This window comes from Dipteris shenzhenensis, chromosome 10 (genome assembly GCF_047967505.1).
Source record: "Dipteris shenzhenensis isolate YYH24624 ecotype China chromosome 10, Dip_SZ_1.0, whole genome shotgun sequence".
In the NCBI taxonomy this organism is placed as follows: domain Eukaryota; kingdom Viridiplantae; phylum Streptophyta; class Polypodiopsida; order Gleicheniales; family Dipteridaceae; genus Dipteris; species Dipteris shenzhenensis.
The window spans coordinates 53,993,787-54,013,826 of NC_141605.1; the positions used below are offsets into that span (position 1 = coordinate 53,993,787).

The following is a 20,040-nucleotide window of genomic DNA, read 5'->3' on the forward strand; positions in this document are numbered from 1 at the left end:
GCAAGGCAATGCAAGTGACATGTAATTAAGTGGGAGAAATTCTAACACCTTCACTCATACCTAAAAGTCTAATGACATATTCATGCATACTTGGAGGAAGTGTAAAATGACTATACCTAGAGAGAGCACAAAGGACAAAGCTACAAAAGGCTACAACATCGGCTTGATTCATCGATACTTGGCAATGACAACTACATTTATGAAACATTGCTAATTGAGGAATTGACTGACTTTTAGGCATGTCACCAAGGGATGCTGATGTAGCCCTAGAAGAGAAAAGTACCAAGGGTCTAAAAATGAACATTTCTTGTTATAGAGGCCACAAAAAAGAGAACTAAATAACTAAGATGGTTAAGATAATTGTAATTCATTAGAATTGTATTGAATATTTGCCCGAAGGAAAGTCACAAGGGAGTGGGCATATCCTTGGAAATGGCTTCAATGTGAACATCCAAGAGGGGATTTCATGTCGCCATAGCTTAGAGGCTAATTCCCTCTTGCTTGATCTATCATTGCTTTGTTATTAAATTCTGATTGTTTGTCCAAGTACCCATAATGTTGTACAACTAAAGAAGACTATCATGGTATTAGATAGTTTTTGTCCATGTGAGCTGAACCCTAGTTTAAGTTCCATTGAACTTATTTCAAAAATAGAGGTGCAAAAAGTGAATAAGGTCGAGAGTATGGATGTAAGCACCCTCAAATTTATGGGAAAAGAGAATCCACCTTACACTTTTTTCCCTACCACCTAACAATCAAGGCATTTTTCACTAAGTCTACATACCCACCACTACACCTCTAGCTTTTATTTCTAACCCTTTGCAAGGGGTCATATTTGTCACTAACCATATACACTCAACTATTGCTACATGGACAACAATGAATCAAAACTAGAGCTAAAAAATACATGCATTGACTACAAAAACAAGGGACTAGGAGTGGTTCTCCCTTACAAAAAGGACTAAGAAGTCAAGAAGGATCGAAGGACAATGGAAGATATTTTTTGACTAATCAAACATTTTGCACCGAACAAAGAGGCATTCCATAACTCTCCTATTATGAATTGATGTGTTGTAAGCTTTAGTAGTTTGTTCTAACGAGATTTCTCAGCTGTAACTTTCTACAATTTTTGCTTTTTTCCAGTGAGTGAAATAAAATCTGACTAGGAAAGTTATGACATGCAATTCCACACAAAGTCTCCTAACCAAAAATAACAATATGCAATTAGCCCTGAAATTCTTAAAGAAATTTGTGCAACTACAAGTTTTTTCAGTACTCATTACAACATACACTCTTAATAAAAACAATAGCGCCTTTCAAATAAGCACAAGGATACTAAAGAATAAAACACACACACACACTCTCTCTCTCTCTCTCTCCCCGCTTACACGCTTACTCTCTAATCTCTCTCTCCCTCTTCCCCCACCCGTTGACGCTGGAGTTGCTTGCATCCAACGTCCATCCCCATTTGCAGCTCCTCTAACCATCTATGATACTACATTTCCCTGAAGTTCGTTATCTATCTTGACTAACAATGAGGAGCAACATGGATAACATGGTTTTTTAAAACTACGCATCCAATATAACAACGTATGTCTCATGAATAAAACCTTGTCATCGTCGTGTGCGCTACCAACAGGATCTATCTTTGGTATGCATTAGTACGGGTGTTACAGTCGATAGTCTCTCCTAAAATTTGGCAGCCTCAAGATTGACGTATAATCATGTGGATTTTGGCAAGCTTTCCCGACCCACCCTTATAATTATGAAGTTCATAAAAGAAAGTCTCAAAAGTCTCAGATGGTGTATCAAAGGTGGCACTAAGCGGAAGCTCTCTCCAATGGAGGCTATAGAGACAAGCACCCTGTTTACATAATCCCTGTGAGAATTATACGAATAGTCACCAAGCTACAACAGCGCAGTAGCGAAGGAACTAAAATGAAAGAGAACAGAAGAAAAGTGTTTTGCATTTTTGGCTATGGCCACCGGCTTGGGCACCTCGTCTCAAACAATGAGGAGGGTTCTGCAAAAATCAGCCAAAGCTACCCACAAAACCAAGAAAAGTTCGTTTCGACTTCAAAAAAGAAAAGGACGAGCGGAACGTCTAGCCAACCTGCACTAAACCTGAACCTGCAACCCGAACGAAGCTCCACGGACAAAGAGCTCTTCAACAGACGGAAGCCTCCAAGCGCGGATCGAAAGGGAAGGCGTGAAAGCCATGCCTACCATCTCCGGAAGGCGAGAGGAAGGGGCAGCGGGGCGCCCACCTCCATACCTTCTCGTAGAAATCATACATAAGCATCTCGGGAGTATCGTTCAAGGTTATTAGGATGAGGTTGCCATGGCCGATGCAGTTGAAGGCCTTTTCTCCAGACACTCGCATGAACTCCTCGTAGAGGGATTGAGGCATTCGCTCCAACTCCACCCATCCTGTCTTGGAATGCTGCAGCCCCCACATCCTGATGCTCTTGGGCACGTTGAGCTTGTTCTTCTCCACCGCGGCCACCAGCACGAGTCGACCCCTGCACTCGACCAGATTGGGCGTGCGCAGGAAGCGCCTCATGGGTGCCTGGATCTTGCTCCACACGCCCTGCTCCGTGTCGTAGGCGAGAACGCTAAAGGGGCTGTAATTCATGCAGTAGAAGAATCCGTTGGCGTAGGTGGTCTTGCCGGACTCGAGGTTGCAGAGGCGAGGGAGGGGGGAGGTCATTCGCCAGAACTGGCAACGGGAGTCGTAGAGCTCGGTGGTGAGGTTCTTAACGGCGAAGCGGGAGATGAGATCGTCGCCAGCGGCCATGACGCGGTAGGAGTTGAGCTGGGGGTTGAAGACGAGACCAACGGTGGGAACGAAGCGCTCTTTGAGGGTGGAAGGGAGCTGGACGCAGGCGCGGGTGAGGGGGTTACAAATAAGGACGGTCTTGCACCCAGCAGCTTCGGAAATGCAGCAGAGGAGACCACCTGCGGAAGCGACGACGCTGAAGCGGGGGGGCAAGAAGGAAGCGAGCGGGATGCGGAACCATGTCTTGGCGATGGGGTCCAAGACGAAGGCCTCGGACCAGTCCCCGGGCCTGAAGAGGAGGAACCAGGGCCTGGACGGGGAAACCTTCGCGCAGACTTCAAGAAAGCTGTCGGAAAACAAAAGGTGGTACCAACTTTTGCAAACGAGGCGCAAGCGGAAGAAGCTCGCGAGGGGGAGGAAAGCGAGGATACGGTGGAGGAGTTTGTCGGGGAGGGAAGGCCAGAGGCGGTCATCGAGGCGAAAATCGTCGACTTCATTATCGGGGTCAAGGTCAGGGGAGTCGAGGCGGAAGCTGGAGGAGGTGGAGGATTCGAGGTTGGAGGAGGAGAAGCAAGGGAGGAGGAATGGAGCTGTTGGAGGAGGGGGAGGGGGAGGAGGAGGGGGGGGGGGGGGGGTGGTGGTGGTGGTGATAGCAGAGATGGTGGAGGTGGAGGAGGAGGAGGGGAGGGTGGAGAGGGGGAATTGGAACTGGTCGAAGATGGAGAAGCCTGCTTGACGAAACGACGACTCCAACGCCAGAGGAGTAGCAGCATCCATTACTGAGAAACCAGCCTCCATCAAAAACGAGCGTAGCAGTATGCTGCTCCACTCCACCTCCAATGTCGCCCCCCCACCGTCTTCTGCTTCTTGATGCATTTACCTTCTTTTCACTTTCGCTCTCTCTCGCCCTCTCAGGCGATCGAGTGCGCACTGCGCTTTCGCTTCTTTCTTCTTTTAACCCTCTCTTGCTCTCGAAGGTTCGTCTTCCTTTTCGCTAATTCACCTCCATTTCCTGCATCATTCCACCCACCCTCATCGCAGCATTACACTTCTTCAGTCTCGTTCCCCATTCCCCAACAACAGTTTTATATCCAGCAAATCCTGCTACCTCTATCATTACCATTTTCTGCAGACATGCAATACCCTCCTCCCTTAAGCTCCTAATATTACGTGTACATTTCCTCTCACAGATTCTCACATTCAAACACGCTAATATCCTACATCCTAATATACTGGTTTTTCCCTTCCATCATCCCCTGCAGAACTCTCTCTCTCTCTCTCTCTCTCTCTCTCTCTCAAAAAAACACACACACACACACAAAACATTCAAATATTACTCTTTTACGCTTCTAATGTCTCCCTTGCAGAGCGTACATGCAAAAATATTCTGCAGAGCCTTCCCCTTCCATCATCCAACTGTAGAACACGCACACACCCACACACAGTATCGCGTTCCACTTACTTACTCTTTGTCCTTGCCTCACCCCGTCTCCTCCTCCTCCTCCTTCCTCCTCGTCATTGCTCAGTCCTTGTTGCTACTCGACTCTGCACCACCTCCTCATCCGCCTTTTGCTGTTCCTCCTTTCACCTCCTTCCCCTTTCTATTTCCCTCCTACATCGACTACGTCCGCCCCGAGGTGCGCTTGGCCGTCTGCCTCCCTCCAAGCACCTGGTCTTTTCGCATTCGACCGGACTGGTGCGTGCGCAGTAAAGCAGCGGTAGCAGGAGCAAGAAAATGAGGCCGTCAGGCAGGTCAGGCCAGGCCCGCAGCAGCAAGCACATTAGCAGAGGAGCTCGCGCGGATAGAGGCCGTCAGGCAAGTACATCACTTCCCCTCCGCCCTGTCTATCCACTACAACACCTGCTTTCTTATCTGCGAGCTGCTACATTTGCTCTTTTGACGAGAGTTTGCAACACAGGCCATAGTCCACAACAGTCCACTACGTCTGCTGCTTGTTTCTTATCCCAACTTTCAAGCCCGAACGGTATGCCTTTGCCTGTCCAAAGGACGCCGACGGCCGACCTCGCAGACTCCACCCGTCCAAGACTCCAGCCAAAAGAGCCACCCTCAGTAGCGCGCATGGGACAAGGAAAGGCAGCTGATGTTGCTGCCTTGCTGCTCTCTCGTCTGAGCCCCCGCCAGCCTCGTCTGTCCCAACGACGGATAAGTCCGTGCGGCCTCTTCCTCCAATGTCGAGTCTCCAGTGTGGCCGACTCCCGATTCTCGAGTCCTCTTCAGACTAGAGGAGAGAATAAAGGCTCTCACTCAGGCTGTCTCAGCTTCTGGGAGTCGCATGTCCTCGTGGAGTAATGGCGTTGTAACTGGCTGCGTAATGTGGAATGAAGGCAATCTGCATCCTTTTCTATACCGTGCTGCACGCCATACTTGCAAGTTTCGTGCACTCTGCTCTTGCCTGTCCTCTCCCTGCTCTTGCTCTTACTTACTAGCGACCAATGGCGCCTGCGCCACAGCTCATGCAGGGGATGATGATGATGCTGAGACGATCTAGCAAGGGGATGAAAATGATGATGACACTGGAACTCCATAGGAAAACATATACCGCGCACTTTCGATCGACCTCGTTCTCCTTCATCCTATCATCATTTCAGCGACTGAATCTCTTTGCATCTCCCTCTCTCGCCCGCCCTGCTCGCTGACGCTGCATTCCTAGCTGCATCCTGTGGCTCTGTTTCAACCGTCTCTTCGCCAAAATTGTGTCTCATTAACCCAATTCAAGAAACTAGACATAAAAAATAAGGATATTGCCAGAACGGGGGGACGTCCATGAAATTTGGGTACTCTGGTCATCGATGATAAAACAAAACTTAGGACTATCCCGCAGGCTGGACAGATCCCGTGTGGCCTTTTAGCGTTCAAAATTTTAGTATGTAAGAGCAGTAACTGCTCACTGACGGCAAGTAAAAGCGGCGCTGTGGAGGGCTCAGGCAACTGTAAAGACTAGAAGAACAAGCAGGAATCGGCACCTTGCCTTGTGCTCTCTAAACATTGAAATGCCTGCAGCCTGACTTCAACTCAGTTGTGTGTACAGGCATAGCATCTCCCCAGATTTGATGTGGCGAAGGACTAGACAACTGAGAAGATACCTCCAACTCTCAAGTCTCGAAGGTAAGTAATGGCTGAATGTAAGACGGCCGGTAAGTAGGCAAAGTACTCCGCCAGTAAAAGCCCGCTTCAATGCATTACAGTACAACAGATGAAATGTGGATAATGTATTATGCCAACTCTCATCGAGAGCATTCAAATTCTGCACAAAGTATGTGGGCCAAATTCGAAACGCGCGTCTACGAGCGCATGAGTCTTGACGCAGCTTTCTTGGTTTGGCTGACATAGTTTCATTATTGGTCATCTCTCTAGTAAACTCTAAAGGTTTTAAAATTTACACTGTGGCTTCCTGAGTCCTTGTCTTCCTCAATAGGGGCTTTCGATTGAGCTCTTTTTTTAATTACCACATTATGAGTTTCTCGTAGGCTCCTACAAGAGAAGCTTCCCGTCAATATAATAGTAAACTCTAGAGGTCTTTAATTTTGCACTCTCGCTTGCTTGTCTTCTTGGATCCCCAAGCATGATTGTGTCCTTCCTTTAGATTACCACATGATTGGCTTCTCTAAGGCTCCTATAATAGAAGCTTCCTGTCAATATACTATGATATGTACATGGAAATTGTTGGTGCCAATTCTTATCTTGAGCTTGAATTAGAGAAATCTAAGGTATTGTAAAAATTTTCAAATCTCATCCCACTCACCACTTCACTAGTTAGAGCATGTTCATGCAAGGACAAAAGTGGCTATGCATGTGTCAAAATGAACCCTAGTCTAGGGTCACTCGTGAGGTTAAGGAAACTCTCGAAGTGGGTGAAAGTTACCCACTTGGGGCCATGTTTGCCAAAATGACCCCCCCTTAAGGAGGGCTATGATAGCCTCATGGAGGATTGATTGTGATTTTAGATGCAATCCCCACCAAGACTACCACTTGCCCTTGAACCCTTCATAGATGTCATACTCTTTGTCCCCTCAACTAGGGGCATCTTGAGTGGCCCTCTTTTTTGTGAGTGTGTTTATTATAACTTAGAGAAAGAGACCAAAAAGTGCCTAAAAATTTTCTAGGCAGGGCTATCTAATTGAGCCCAAATAGCCTCCTCTATGTAGCCTCCAGGTGGACTGCGTACACAGTCTTATACAAGCGGCAATCAAAGGCTACTTTTGTGTAGAGAAATTTCTTAATCATGTGCAATGAATTTATGAAATTTGTGCCAAGCAAACTGAGTAACCTTTTAGAATACCCAAGTACGAATCGAGCATAACTTAATATCTCCTAAGGATTTGGATCACCGATGGTCATAAAGGTGAATCTCATCAACCAAAAGGATCCCTAGAAGAGCATAAAGTAGCACACCTTCACACCTTTACATTGTTAAAGGACCTCTCAATGAAGCAAGGCCTCTCAAATCAAAAGTCAACAACACTTAAGTCCAACAAAAGTAGTACTTGCACCCTCATTGCTATATAGGACATACAACACCTTGAAGCATGATCTATGGTAATATCTCAAATATCTCAAAGAAGTCCTCAAGTTGCATGCATTGACAAGGATAATTTAATATCAAATATCCCAAAGAAATCATCAAAGTACATGCATTGACAAGGAGTTGATATCGAAACCATGACTTGCAAAGGGCAATCAAAGATATTCTTATTCCAAACTTCAGTCAGCTCATCCAATAGTTTCTCGACTTGGCATTCAAAGGATTTGAGTGCATAGATAGGATGAAGCAAAGGAATAAGTCAAAGACAAGACATGATTGCAATTCCAATTGAGTACACATAACCACGGTCCACAATCACATGTCCATATAGAGCCCAATGAAAAGAGTGGCAACTATGCCTAACGAGGCAATATGAGAGTCCATGCTCATAAGAATATGGACCAAGAGTCAAATCGATAAAAAAATAGTCCATGGAAAAGGAAACAATAAATTAGTGGGGCAATGATATCATATTAAGCTTCACCAAAAAGGAAGTAGAGCCAAAACATGACAAACTCCATGGACTATAACCCCTTTAAAAGTCATTCAAGAAAGAATATGGGACCTGCTATCAATAAAAACACTAGAAAATGCTATTTGGTAATCAAGTATCTCATGACAAGATGGTCCAAAAAGTAATTTAGTGAAACATAATTTAGTCAAAGGTGGAGGAGTAGAGCCTTCTTTTTTTAAAGGTCTTAAGAACCTTAGTTGGTCTCATAAATATAGCCATCAAAACTCCTTACATTAGTACTATTGCTATAATTAGCATAATTTGCTCCTTACATTAGTGTGCAATAGCATGGAGTATCATATTTACTTTAAATTTGTTCTTCCTAAGTCTACAATGGCCTATCAGCATGTAAACTACTTCACAAATTAAAAGCTACACTTGCTGCAAACACTTCAATTCAAAACTGGTTTGATCTTTCTTTTTTATTCTTAGGAGGAAGGCGCGGCAAGGTCTATGGAAGTGATTTGAGGCCGCTCAGTGCATGGTTGGCACTCGTCTCGATGTGGCGCATGGGAGTAGGAGCTCCCTGTAAAGACAGAGGAGTGACGCCTGGGGTTCTGAGTGTGTGAAGGGAATGAGTGTAGTGAGTGAAGATGAAGGCAGTGCCTCGAGAGAGGTGGTTGCAGCAAGTGAAGATTCGGGGGAGCATGTCGAATCGATGTCCTACATGGGGGCATCGACCAAGAAGTCACAGGTGGGGAGCAGGTGGGCATTAACTCACTAGAAATGGAGGAGGCTAAACAGATTCTACATGTGGAAGTATTACATCGTGCAAGAGAAGTTTCCACCAAGGGTTGGCTGGTCAAAAGCATTCGACTCAATGCAAACTCCAAGTCAAAGACATCAGACCTGAGCTTGACCGGTTGGCAAGGGGAAGCGCATGCTTCATCTTCACTGGAAGGGTGCCAACCTTGGAGGAAACTCCAGCAATTCCTCATCTTCAAATGTGATATCCTTGCATTAGCCTATGTGGCGAGGTTCATTGGCAAAGGTTTTTTGGGGTGTGGCTTGTGTCAGAAACACTTCGTAATGATACGTTGGGCATGTGTTACATGTTCGAAGGTGCTTCGATGCTTGTTATCCCCTAGAGTGCTTCATTTTTTGTGGACGAGTTTCTATATCATGACTACCCAGTGTGGGCGGATTTTCCAAAATTGCCTATGTGGTTGGGCCACTCTCTCGACAGGATGGCAACCATGCTAGGAAAAATTATTCTCATTCCCCTGGCTAGAAGGTCTCCGTTTGAATGTGTGCACCCAACAAGCCCTAATGGTAGATCCTGAGGGAGAATATGGTACATGAAGCTACTAAACCAAACAAAACTCAAAGAAGGAGACATGCAACAAAGAGAAAAATGCAAAGAAGCAACCCAAGGTGGATTCCTAAGAGATTGCTTCAAGCTCAGGGCTACCACAAAGGCAACAAGTGTATTTGGGTGCCTAAAACCCACCACACAGCCACTCTGCCTTCCTTTGGAACCCCCATTGATACTAAGAAGTCTTTAGTGTCATCTAAGGGCAAGGCTAATTCTCTCCAATCTCCAGAAGATCAACTTCATCGTGTAGCTTTGCTTCCACCCCTACTACCTACACCACCTTTTCCATCACAAGACCTTGACAAAAAGACAAAGTTTGCAATTTTTTAAAGTAGAGGATTTTGACAAGATAACCAAAAAGATTCAACCACTCACACTAGAAATTAATTTCAACAATTAAATTATTCCAAAATGCATTCTCAACCAACCACGAGGTTGGTTTAGGCAACCCCAATATGATCTCACTCTGAATTTGGTCTCTTGGTTTACAATACCCTTGGGATTTCATTGGCAAGATGACTAGGAGTAGCCCTAAACACTATGAATTACTCAAAACAAGACAAACTCACACAATAAAATCCATGGCCTAACCTTAGCTCAATAGATATTATGTTCCATACCATAGATGCCCCCTTCGCAAGGAAGGCATGCCATGCCTATGGACAAGCTCCAAAATATCCAAGCGTACTGATCATTCAATGCACATGTCCCAAAGTCCTAATGCCAATATATTGCCTTAGGTCATGTCTTGATTATTTTGCATCCCTTAAGTCTCTATTCTAGATTATAGTTAAGGTTGTAATAGTGTTCCACTTTCTTGTTCAAAGATGTAAGCATTGCCCCTTGTGATATCCCCACCCCACATAACTCAATCATACAACTTTTGGAAGGGGAGGGAGAGGAGAGATACAATACTCTGGATATGGAAATATCAAGAAGATAAACTTGGGCACCATCTTCTTCTGGTGCCAAGTCATTTCAACCTCCCACAACCTTACTTTGAGGTTTTTGTTGATATTCTCAACCTTCGGATGGGTATGATATCTTCTCGCATACTAGCAAATGAAAGAAATAGTGTGACCATCAAGTGTGACCATCAACTAGTGGTGTCTCAGACAATGCCTTGGTAGTGGCAATGATAACACCATTGTTATGATTGGATGGAGCAGATTGTCTAAGGAGGATAGAGACGTTCTTTCCATAGCTCCCCAAGTTTAAAAGATGGGTTGATCTAGTTGCACGAACATCCTATCCTTCCAAATTTCCAAGCCCAATGCCACATCATCATGGAGTCCACTAATTACGAAACGAACGATGAAGTGATGCAAATCACAAAGCCTAAGGAACTCAGCCCATGGGTATGCACCCCCGAAAGTTTGCAAACAGAAATTGATTGGATGCAGACCTACGGCCGAGCCTCCGCAATCCAATCTCAAGGGCATCTGCAGCATTCTAGTCCACTACCCACAACCCCCTCGACATAATAATCCTCTTTAACTGGGTGCTACAAGCTCTTAAAGACTCACTCAAGTCCTTGTGAGCAATTTTGAAACAATCCATGTAGCATAACCCGAGGAAGAAGGCCAAGAAGCCATCACCATCTTTAATTCTACCGCCCCACCTGTCGAAATTCCTCTGGATCCCGCCCAACCCACCTAGCAAGCCACCCAACATTCCCTCCCTTGAACAACACTGCCCGAGTATTCTTCCAACACCTCTAACACCACCACCGCACAGCACGAGACCTCCCCATCCATCTCCTCTATCGCTCTAGTCGACCTTCCTGACGAGGCATTCAACATGCTACTCAAAGTAGCCAATTTTGTACATGTGGCCAAAGAGACATCGTCAACAGGCACAATAGAGCTGGAGCCCATGCCCATTGCAGATGCCGATGCTCCGCTCGCTCCTCCTTCCGATGCAATATCAAAAACAACATATAATTAAAATAGCCATAACAAAAGATTCACCATTTGGCCATAGATACATGAAAATTTTTAGCCTTAGAACATTATTAGAAATAGGCATTTGTATTTTAAATTGTATTACAAAGAGCCTTCATAGCCTGCTTTTCTTCTTCTTCAGCTCTAATACACCAATAATATGGTCTTTGAAACTTTGACTACGTGCTTAGAAACATTGCTATGCTATTTGGAATCTCACATTCAACTCGTAAGTTTTTATAATCTCATGTACAACACATTGGAATGGATCACATAGGCTGCCTTGGGCCAATACTGTGAATTCTCCATGTCTTCTTATTCCAAATGGATAGATTCCCCATTCCTTCTTGATACTGCACACATGAAGAAACATCATTTCAGAAATTTAAATTTAAATAGATGTAATGCATCATGTGAATTATTCTTCTTGAATCAAAGCAGATCCAAGTGACAAACAATAACCTGTCACTAATCTCCTGCTGTCCACGTCTCCTGCCCAATCCGAGTCACATAATGTAGTCAAGATATTGCCCTTGGTATAGGTGATGCCATAATCAAGTGTGCCTTTGATGTATTTCAGCACCCGCATCCCTGCCCTCCAATGGTTCTCTTGGGGCTTACTAGAAAACTTGCTTAGTACACTAGTCACAAAACTAATGTCCGATCGCGTGTGTTGCACAAGCAAATCAAGCTCCCCACAAGCCTTCTGTACTTCGCTTCATCCACCAATGGTGATGAATCCTCGTTTGAGAGCTTCACGTCAACCTCCATAGGGGTACCAATTGTTTTGCACTCAGCCATGCCAAATGCCTTCAGTATCTCTTCAGCATACTTCAGCTGTGAAATGAAGATCTGTTTCGGCTGTTGCCAAACTTCAATCCCCAAACAGAAATGCATCAGTCCGAGGTCTGTCATTTCAAACTCTCTTCCTAGCAAATGCTTTGTTTGCGAGATCTTCTCTTCATGGTTCCCTGTTATGATAAGGTCGTCCACATAAAGGACCACGATCATACACCTGCCTCCTTCTCTGAAGATATACAGATTTGCATCAGATGGGCTTCTCCTGAACCCGTTTTGCAGAAAGTAGGCATCAATTCGCTGGTACCACAATCGTGGGGCCTGTTTCAGCTTGTAAAGTACCTTCTTCAGTTTATAGACTTTACCTTCTGAACCAGGGATCTCAAAACTTGGTGGTTGTTCCACGTATACCTCCTCCTTGAGATCTCCATTCAAAAAGGTGGATTTTACATTCATCTGAAACATGGGCCAACTTCCTTGGGCTGCTAAAGCCAAAACAGTGCGAATTGTGGTTAGTCAAGCTATGGGAGCAAAAGTATCCTGATAATCAAAACCATGTACATGTGCGAATCCTTTTACCATGAGCCGAGCCTTATAGTTATCCAACGTGCCGTCGAACTTGTACTTGGTCTTGTACACCCACTTGGTGCCGATTACCTTGCATTTTGGTGGTCGATCCACAAGGTCCCAAGTGTTATTCTTCATTATGGAGCCATACTCTGACTGCATAGCCTCCATACACCTATCATCACCCTGTGCTTCTTCAAGACACTTGGGTTCTTCAGCACGGATCACCTCTGTCATCAAAGCGTAGTTGACCAAGTGTTCCTGCATCCCTCTTTGCTCCTCTAATCTCTTGGACCGGTGGTGTTCGGATGGTTCCTCCTCAATGGCTAGAGGTTCTCTGCCATCCAAAAGCTGCTTTACCCACTTCGAGAATGGCCGTTGCCATTGTGGTTCTGCAGGCTCTTCTTCATCTTCTTTGTCTTGAATCCTCCCAAGCACCGTTGGGGGAGTTTGTTCTATTGTTGGTGGTGGTACTAGATGGATATCCTGGTCCTAGTTGTCTGGGAAGGAAGCATCCTCCTCCAATTGATGCGGCTATTCTAAGAAGACCACATCACAACTTACAATTACCTTCTTGGTAACAGGGTTATAGAGACGGTAACCCTTCGCCTCTTCACTGTAGCCCGAGAAAATACACTTCCCGCTCTTCGGTTCCCATTTGGTCCTGTTAGCATCAGGGACATGCACAAAACAGTCACATCCAAAAACTCTGAAATGTGCAACTGAAGGTTTCTTACCAGAAAAGGCCTGCAGTGGAGTCATCCCATTCACAGCCTTCATGTAGCTACGATTCAGAATGTAAACTGTAGTGTTACATGCTTCAGCCCTGAAAGCCTTTCGCAAATCTTTTCCTTTCATCATACTCCTGCCCATTTCACAGATGACGCACATCTTGCGCTCAGCTACTCCATTTTGCAGCCCTTGGGAGGAAAGTGCAGGATATGGAGAGTAATGGAAAGAAGGAAATTATTGCAGAGGTCATACATAAACGTAATGCATCTCAACCAGCACCAATACTTGTCTCCATGGTTAAGGATATGATCACCAATCAAGTGAGCTCAATCAAGCAAGAAATGGCTGCTGATGCAAGCAACAAAGTCAATAGAGCAGATCTCTATGTGGACATAAAAGAGCATAAAGCTAAAGCACACAATAGGACAATTTTATGCATTGGGGGACTTAAAGATAGCTGCCTTCATGATGATGAGGAGAAAGACATAGATGACATAATCATACATCTTAAGAAGGAAGTACCACAAGTTGAATGGGACGAAAATGAATATATTCAATATTAGTCAAAAGGGCACACAAGCACAAGTCTACTTCAAAGGAAGGGCAGCAAGAGCTTAGACAAACACATAAGCTCAAGGGTACAAGATTTGGACACCCACGGAATGAGGCCTCAACATGACCGTCACCAGAGCCTGTGACCTGACGGCTTAGACAGAGGGTTGACACATAGATCACACTTGGGGACATCCCCTCCTTGTTTAGAGTCGGGTCTCGCCTGATGGGGGTCATAGTAGCCTTGGTTAGATGCAGAGCTATGACTAGGAGACAAGGCCATGGTTGCACATTTGAGTGGTCGACATCACTCTATCGCCGATTTCATGCCCCCATTGCCTCGTCCACCTTGATGTCTTGATGTTGATGATGATGATGATGATGAGATAGTCGACTACCAACATGACTATGTTGTACTTAGGATTTAGTACTAACTCAAGCCAAGCTCTTCCTATGTTGAAATCAAACCTCTTATGCAAAGATATCTTCATTAAGCATGCATTGTTTTTAATTCACATTTTCGCTTTGCATCATAGAGAAACCCAACTTCTTCAAAATCCAAGTAGAAAGAGACTAAAGAGCCGTGCACAATCCACCTTGAGTCCCATGTAGCTAATCTATACAACTTCTTGAACTATGAATAATTTATCAATATAAAAAATTCCCGTGTGATTAACAAATATGGGTTTCAAATTTCTAATGGAAAAGAGAGGATACCCTTCATGATTAGGACATTTATGATGCTAGTCTGGCAAGAAAAAAATAGTATAGCACAATTTTAGAGCTCTGATACACACCATCATCCATCATTGTGCTACAATGTCAAAACAACTATCCCATGCAAACACACTACATGGTGTGATACATTTTTCGAATATGTGAACATATATTTTTTCCATGAATAGTAGTAGCACACGTGCCCTACTATGATGCGAGGTGACACTTAAGTGAAGATTATACATTAGTATTATTAGTAATGCAAGTTTGGTTAGACAACTTACTTTGAACGAGAATTTTTTATTCTTTATTTTTCTTGTAGAATGGACCTTTCCATTCCAATGACATCTTTGGATTTCATATGACCAACACTAGAGAGATCTATGAAGATTTGCACTTGGAAGATGGGTGGATGGTTGTTAAGCCCTACTATCCCTGTATTTCATAAACTACTAGTACGATGTACTAAGCCATGCACCTCTCTATCTCCTCTCTCACTAGGACACTTGTTGCCTTTTTGGTTGATGTTTTATTAGTAATATTTAAAAGGAAGAATGTGTATTTCTTTGAAAAGATGAAGCACTTATGTTTCACTTTAATGACATTAGCACCTAAAAAAGTTTCTCGATGCTAGATCATGCAACAATATATAAGTGTTCATCTTGAAGGGCCTCATCTCAACAAGCCATACTCTTCAATTAGCAAAGCATATCACTATCACACCACCATGTTTTTTAATCATAACTCTACTTTGTTCACCATTTTAGTTAGCCAAGAGACATTACTTGTGTTTGGAGGGCTCAAAGATTTATCACCATCCACCCAATTAAAGTAACATGATGTATTATAATAATTTTGAATTCTAGAAGTTTGCCAAACACTTCTTGAGTTTTTCTAGTCCAATAATTTTTTGTAAATTGTGCGTACAAGTTCTGATGTACATGTTGTCCACCTATCTCGACATGTTTGTCTTTGAGGCTCTCATTTTCTATATTATTGTTGTAAGCTTACAAAAGACCCTAAGGGATGATTTCTTTCCTACTCATATTTTTCTCTTTACATCAAGCCACATTTTGTGTGGCCTCATTTGTAACATGCACCCTTACACAAGGATGCATTGTGATACACTGGCTCAATTAGTGTGTAGACAATGTACAGAAGTAGTACCCAATTAGGGCATTTTGTCGTATGCCGTTGCCCCATAGTGAGTCCTAGTCCAGGGACAAGTTAGACACGAGCTACGTAGGTCAGCCTTTGTAATCATGGTCATTCAAGTCCCTTGTACCCGCTAGAGTACCGTGCCATGTAGTCGATAGGTCCAACCCAGGTTAGGGAAAATCAAGAAAGATATGAAATTTCGACACGTTTATATGGGAACAAAAGCGAGTTCCAAACAACCATTTATGAAGGAAAAAGTGGCATTTTACTCCCTTCCGAGAAGGGTGTCAACAAGGAGTTCCTAGGCAGCTTTCATACAGCAAATTCAAGACAGCCAACTCCTTTCAGAATAGGGCAAGCCACACAAGATAGGAGCACATGTTATAGAGGAAGTCAAGCTCCAAAAGAGGGCCAAACACCCAAAACTAGCCGACCAGTTTAGTTGGGCCAACCACCTTTAGCAAGGGGCTGATTGGCCTAATTGAGCCAACCACCTACCTCCCTCTTGCAACTTACTAAGGCCTTAACAAAAGATACTTCTATTAAGTATTAAAGAAAACCGTTAGAGCAAGCTCCATAAGGGATACACCATGCAATGCATGAAAAGCTCAAGAGCCAAAAAGAAAGGATTGTGGCTGATAGTGCCATCTCAATCCAGTAGAACCCTCCAAGAAAAGGGGAGAACCCCTCCAAACTCGAAGAAAAACAGTCCTCCTAGAAGAGGCTGCCCGCTGTGAAGGGCCTTGCATGCTAGCCCAAGTGGCTCTCAACATGTGAACCGTGTCAGTCCAAATACCCATGAACACCTATGATGGGTGTATCTACGTGCCATCCAATGCCTCTGTACATCTGCCTCTCCAAATGTGCCAAGAGGAAATGCTAGCCAAAATCTCCCAAGAGGTCTCCATTGAAGCATGGGAAGCTCTGAAGGGAGTAAGTGGTACATCCTGAAGAGAGCAGGGCTCTATCACCTGCCGGCGGACCGAGAGTGCCCAAGAGCAAGCTGCATTCTTCATTCAGCTTGTGCCCAACTTCTGCTCCAACCAGTCGCCGAGTTTCCACACCTAGTGACAACCCTGCTGCTCTAATAATTTCTCCCATATATGCCCTCATTGCCTGAGGCCTCATCCCTGCTACAGCAAACAAATATCCTTTGGATTGCCCAGTTGCAACCATTACCCAGGGTGAAGTTCAATAGCAAATCACCTACTTTTGGGACTCAATTTCAAGGCAGCAGTAGCCATCTCCCATGCATTCCCTTACTCATGCAGACACTTGCAATGGGTGGACAGTAAACACTTAATTCTTAGCCTCGCTGAGTGGTCTACATCACATTGTGGACAACATCTAGGATCATGGGCTGTAGCCATTTTATTATTGCGTCTTTGTTGCACTCATCGAGAGTGTTCAAGCATTGTAGCAAGTTGTTCAAAGTACTCCTACATATTGTAGGGGGGCCCCTCTGTGGTAAAGGGACCAAATCTGGCGTCGTCTCCATTATCTTTATCCCTACTCTCTCTTTTATCTCCCCCTCTCTGTGGATTGTATTGACTGCTCACTAAAGGATTAAAGGTCTTGCTGCATTTTCACATGATTCATAACCATTGCATGTTACGTCATTCATATAAGACAAACACTTAAATTGGGGGCTACTTAGCCACCTTAACAAAAGCACATAACTCCCATTACATTATCCACAAACAGGGGCAGAAACTCGATCAAAAGTAACTAACAGTGGTAGGAATAGCACATCCAAGTGTTGATATCCATGGACAACAACTCTCAAACATCATCTAGTATCATACAATACCTTTGTCTAGAGAGAGAGCACAAATAAAACATCCCCTTCCCCAGATGAATCCGCCTTCTTGATCTTAAAATATCCTTTTTCATCTCAAAAAGGCCCATACGAATTAAAAAGGACCAATTCGTCCCTTGTATATCCAGTAAGACATGTTGCATGAGTATATGTACGAGCATAAACTCCCGTATACACTCTTGCATCTGACTTTCCCTTTGAAAGATAATCACATTTCATGAGAGTTATCGTTGGTTGCTTCAAAAGTAGGGACTCAATGACTTTCTCTAGCAAGAATCAAGACGCTCAAAGCCATGCATCTTTAGGCTTAAACATAAACTTCAAATCAGCCATAGAAATGCTACATAAACACCTATCTCTACCCACGTACTTTATGTACTCTCTCTCTAGAGGCACTCCCTGTTTTAAGAGGAAATTTAAACATTGCTCACACATGCCAACTTCACAACTCATGGTGGATGAAAAGATATCACATGTATTGGTAATAGCACTGCAATAATCCAATGCATATTGCACACTAAGCATCTTAGGATCCATGTGCAAGTGAATCCTCGTGCTGCTGCTACACAATGCAATACACTTGCAATCCAACAACATCCACAATGCAATTGGTTGAAAGTAGGACTCAGAAACACGTCATCACTCCAAAACATCTCTTCTGGAAACCGTTTGCAATATAATCCACAAAATAGCATGCACATAAACACAACAATCCAAAACATCCGAATTTCAGTTGCCCTTTAAAACTCAATATAACCAGCAACTGCTATACACATACAAAATATACAGAAAGAAACATATATATCCGGTTGATTGTGTGGAGCATGACCCTACTCCAAGATTGAGATCCATGCCCATGATTGCAAGACTAGCTCTCACACAACCTACAGCAAATGACAGATGAAAATGGTTAACTTTCAAACATGTATACCTATGTCTACATGTTGTGGTATCGAATCAAGTCTGTGATAACTTTGCACAATTCGTGACCTTTTGGAGATGGGAGCTAAAGAAGGAATATAAAAGAAACACATACCTTTATTATCTTAAAGAAATGTGCACATGTCTTGAAGACAATTCTGGTGAAAGTAAAGGCATGTGATTCCAAAATATTTGTTCATACATAAATTAGCTCAGATCTCACTAATATAATAGTCAGAAAGACAATATGAGAGGTTTCCAAGTCTAGATTTAAGTGCGAGTGCTACCACCAATCCGTCGACATAACTGTTTGATATAAATTGGCTCTCGTTTTCCACTCATCAAGCCTTCATCTAGCTCACGAGCATTCCTACAAAAAACAAATACATCGTCACTCTACGTCACTTAACAAATAAAATTAAAGAAATATCCAAGATAGCTCCAATTACCTCTATACTATATATTAAGGAGGGAGAGAGGCATACCAAGCCAACGTGGCGGGATTCTGGAGGCTTGAGAAGAGAGGAGGGAGGTTCGCAGGAGGCTCGGAGCTACAGCAAAGCCGCGGGACTTGAAATTCACGACAGCTACAAACACGTCGCGATGGCAGATTCACGAGCTGCAGAGTGCAGACTGACTGTCGAGGCAGACGCATAACTCAATGCAAACTGCAGTAGACTGTAGCAGAGGCAGAAGCGCAGACAACAGCAGAGGACGCAAAAGTGCAGACCGCAAGGGTAGACACACGCGTTGCATAGAGGCAGTAAATGCATAGATCACACAGCCCGTGGTGGAGCGCATGCATCGAGAGCGGGGGCATAATCAACCAGACCATGGACACGTGGTGATGAGTGTGAGGACATCTATATCTATACTTCTATATTCTATACTATATATTAAGGAGGGAGAGAAAAAAGAGAGAGAGAGAGAGAGAGAGAGAGAGAGAGAGAGAGAGAGAGGTGGGGGGGAGGGAGAGGAGCGAGAGAGAGTGAGAGATAAGAGAGAGAGTTAGAGAGAGAGAGAGGTAATATATTTATACTATATTATATATATATGTACATGTATATTATATTTATACATATATAATTAGAGTATATTATATATTTTATTTAATAGATAATATATGGTATATTATATTTAATATATGTATATATATATTTTTTATACACACACTTTTTTATTTGTTATTTATTTATATATCCCTCTCTCTCTATATATTTTTCATTATATATATATATATAGGAGAGAGAGAAAACAAAGAGAGAGAATGAGAGACGAGAGAGACAGAGAGAGAGTGAGTGAGTGAGAGAGAGAAAACAAAGAGAGAGAGAATGAGAGACGAGAGAGAGAGAGAGAGAGAGAGAGAGAGAGAGAGAGAGAGAGCAAAGAGAGAGAGAATGAGAGACGAGAGAGAGAGAGAGAGAGGGGGGGGGATGAGAGAGAGGAGGGGGAGACAGTGAGAGAATAAGAGAGAGAGAGAGTTAGAGAGCAAGAGATGAGAGTGAGATAGAGAGAGAGAGACAGAGAGAGAGAGAGACAGAGAGAGAGAGAGAGAGAGAGACGGGGGGAGGGAGAGAGAGAGAGAGAGAGAGAGAGAGAGAGAGGGAGGGAGGCAGGGAGGGAGAGAGAGAGAGAGAGAGAGAGAGAGAGAGTAGAGAATGCGAGGGCCGAGAGAGAGAGA

General features: G+C 43.8%; 1 protein-coding gene across 1 annotated transcript; it reads right to left on the reverse strand.

Annotated features, from left to right (window-relative positions):
• Positions 1-1,712: 1,712 nt before the first annotated feature.
• Positions 1,713-3,707, reverse strand: LOC147897981 (protein UNUSUAL FLORAL ORGANS-like). The gene is made up of 2 exons (XM_087380160.1): positions 3,434-3,707; positions 1,713-3,385 (listed from the first exon to the last, which is right to left on the reverse strand). Exons 1-2 carry the CDS (start codon positions 3,653-3,655, stop codon positions 2,168-2,170), a joined length of 1,440 nt encoding a protein of 479 aa, XP_087236286.1. The 5' UTR covers positions 3,656-3,707; the 3' UTR covers positions 1,713-2,167.
• Positions 3,708-20,040: the final 16,333 nt, after the last annotated feature.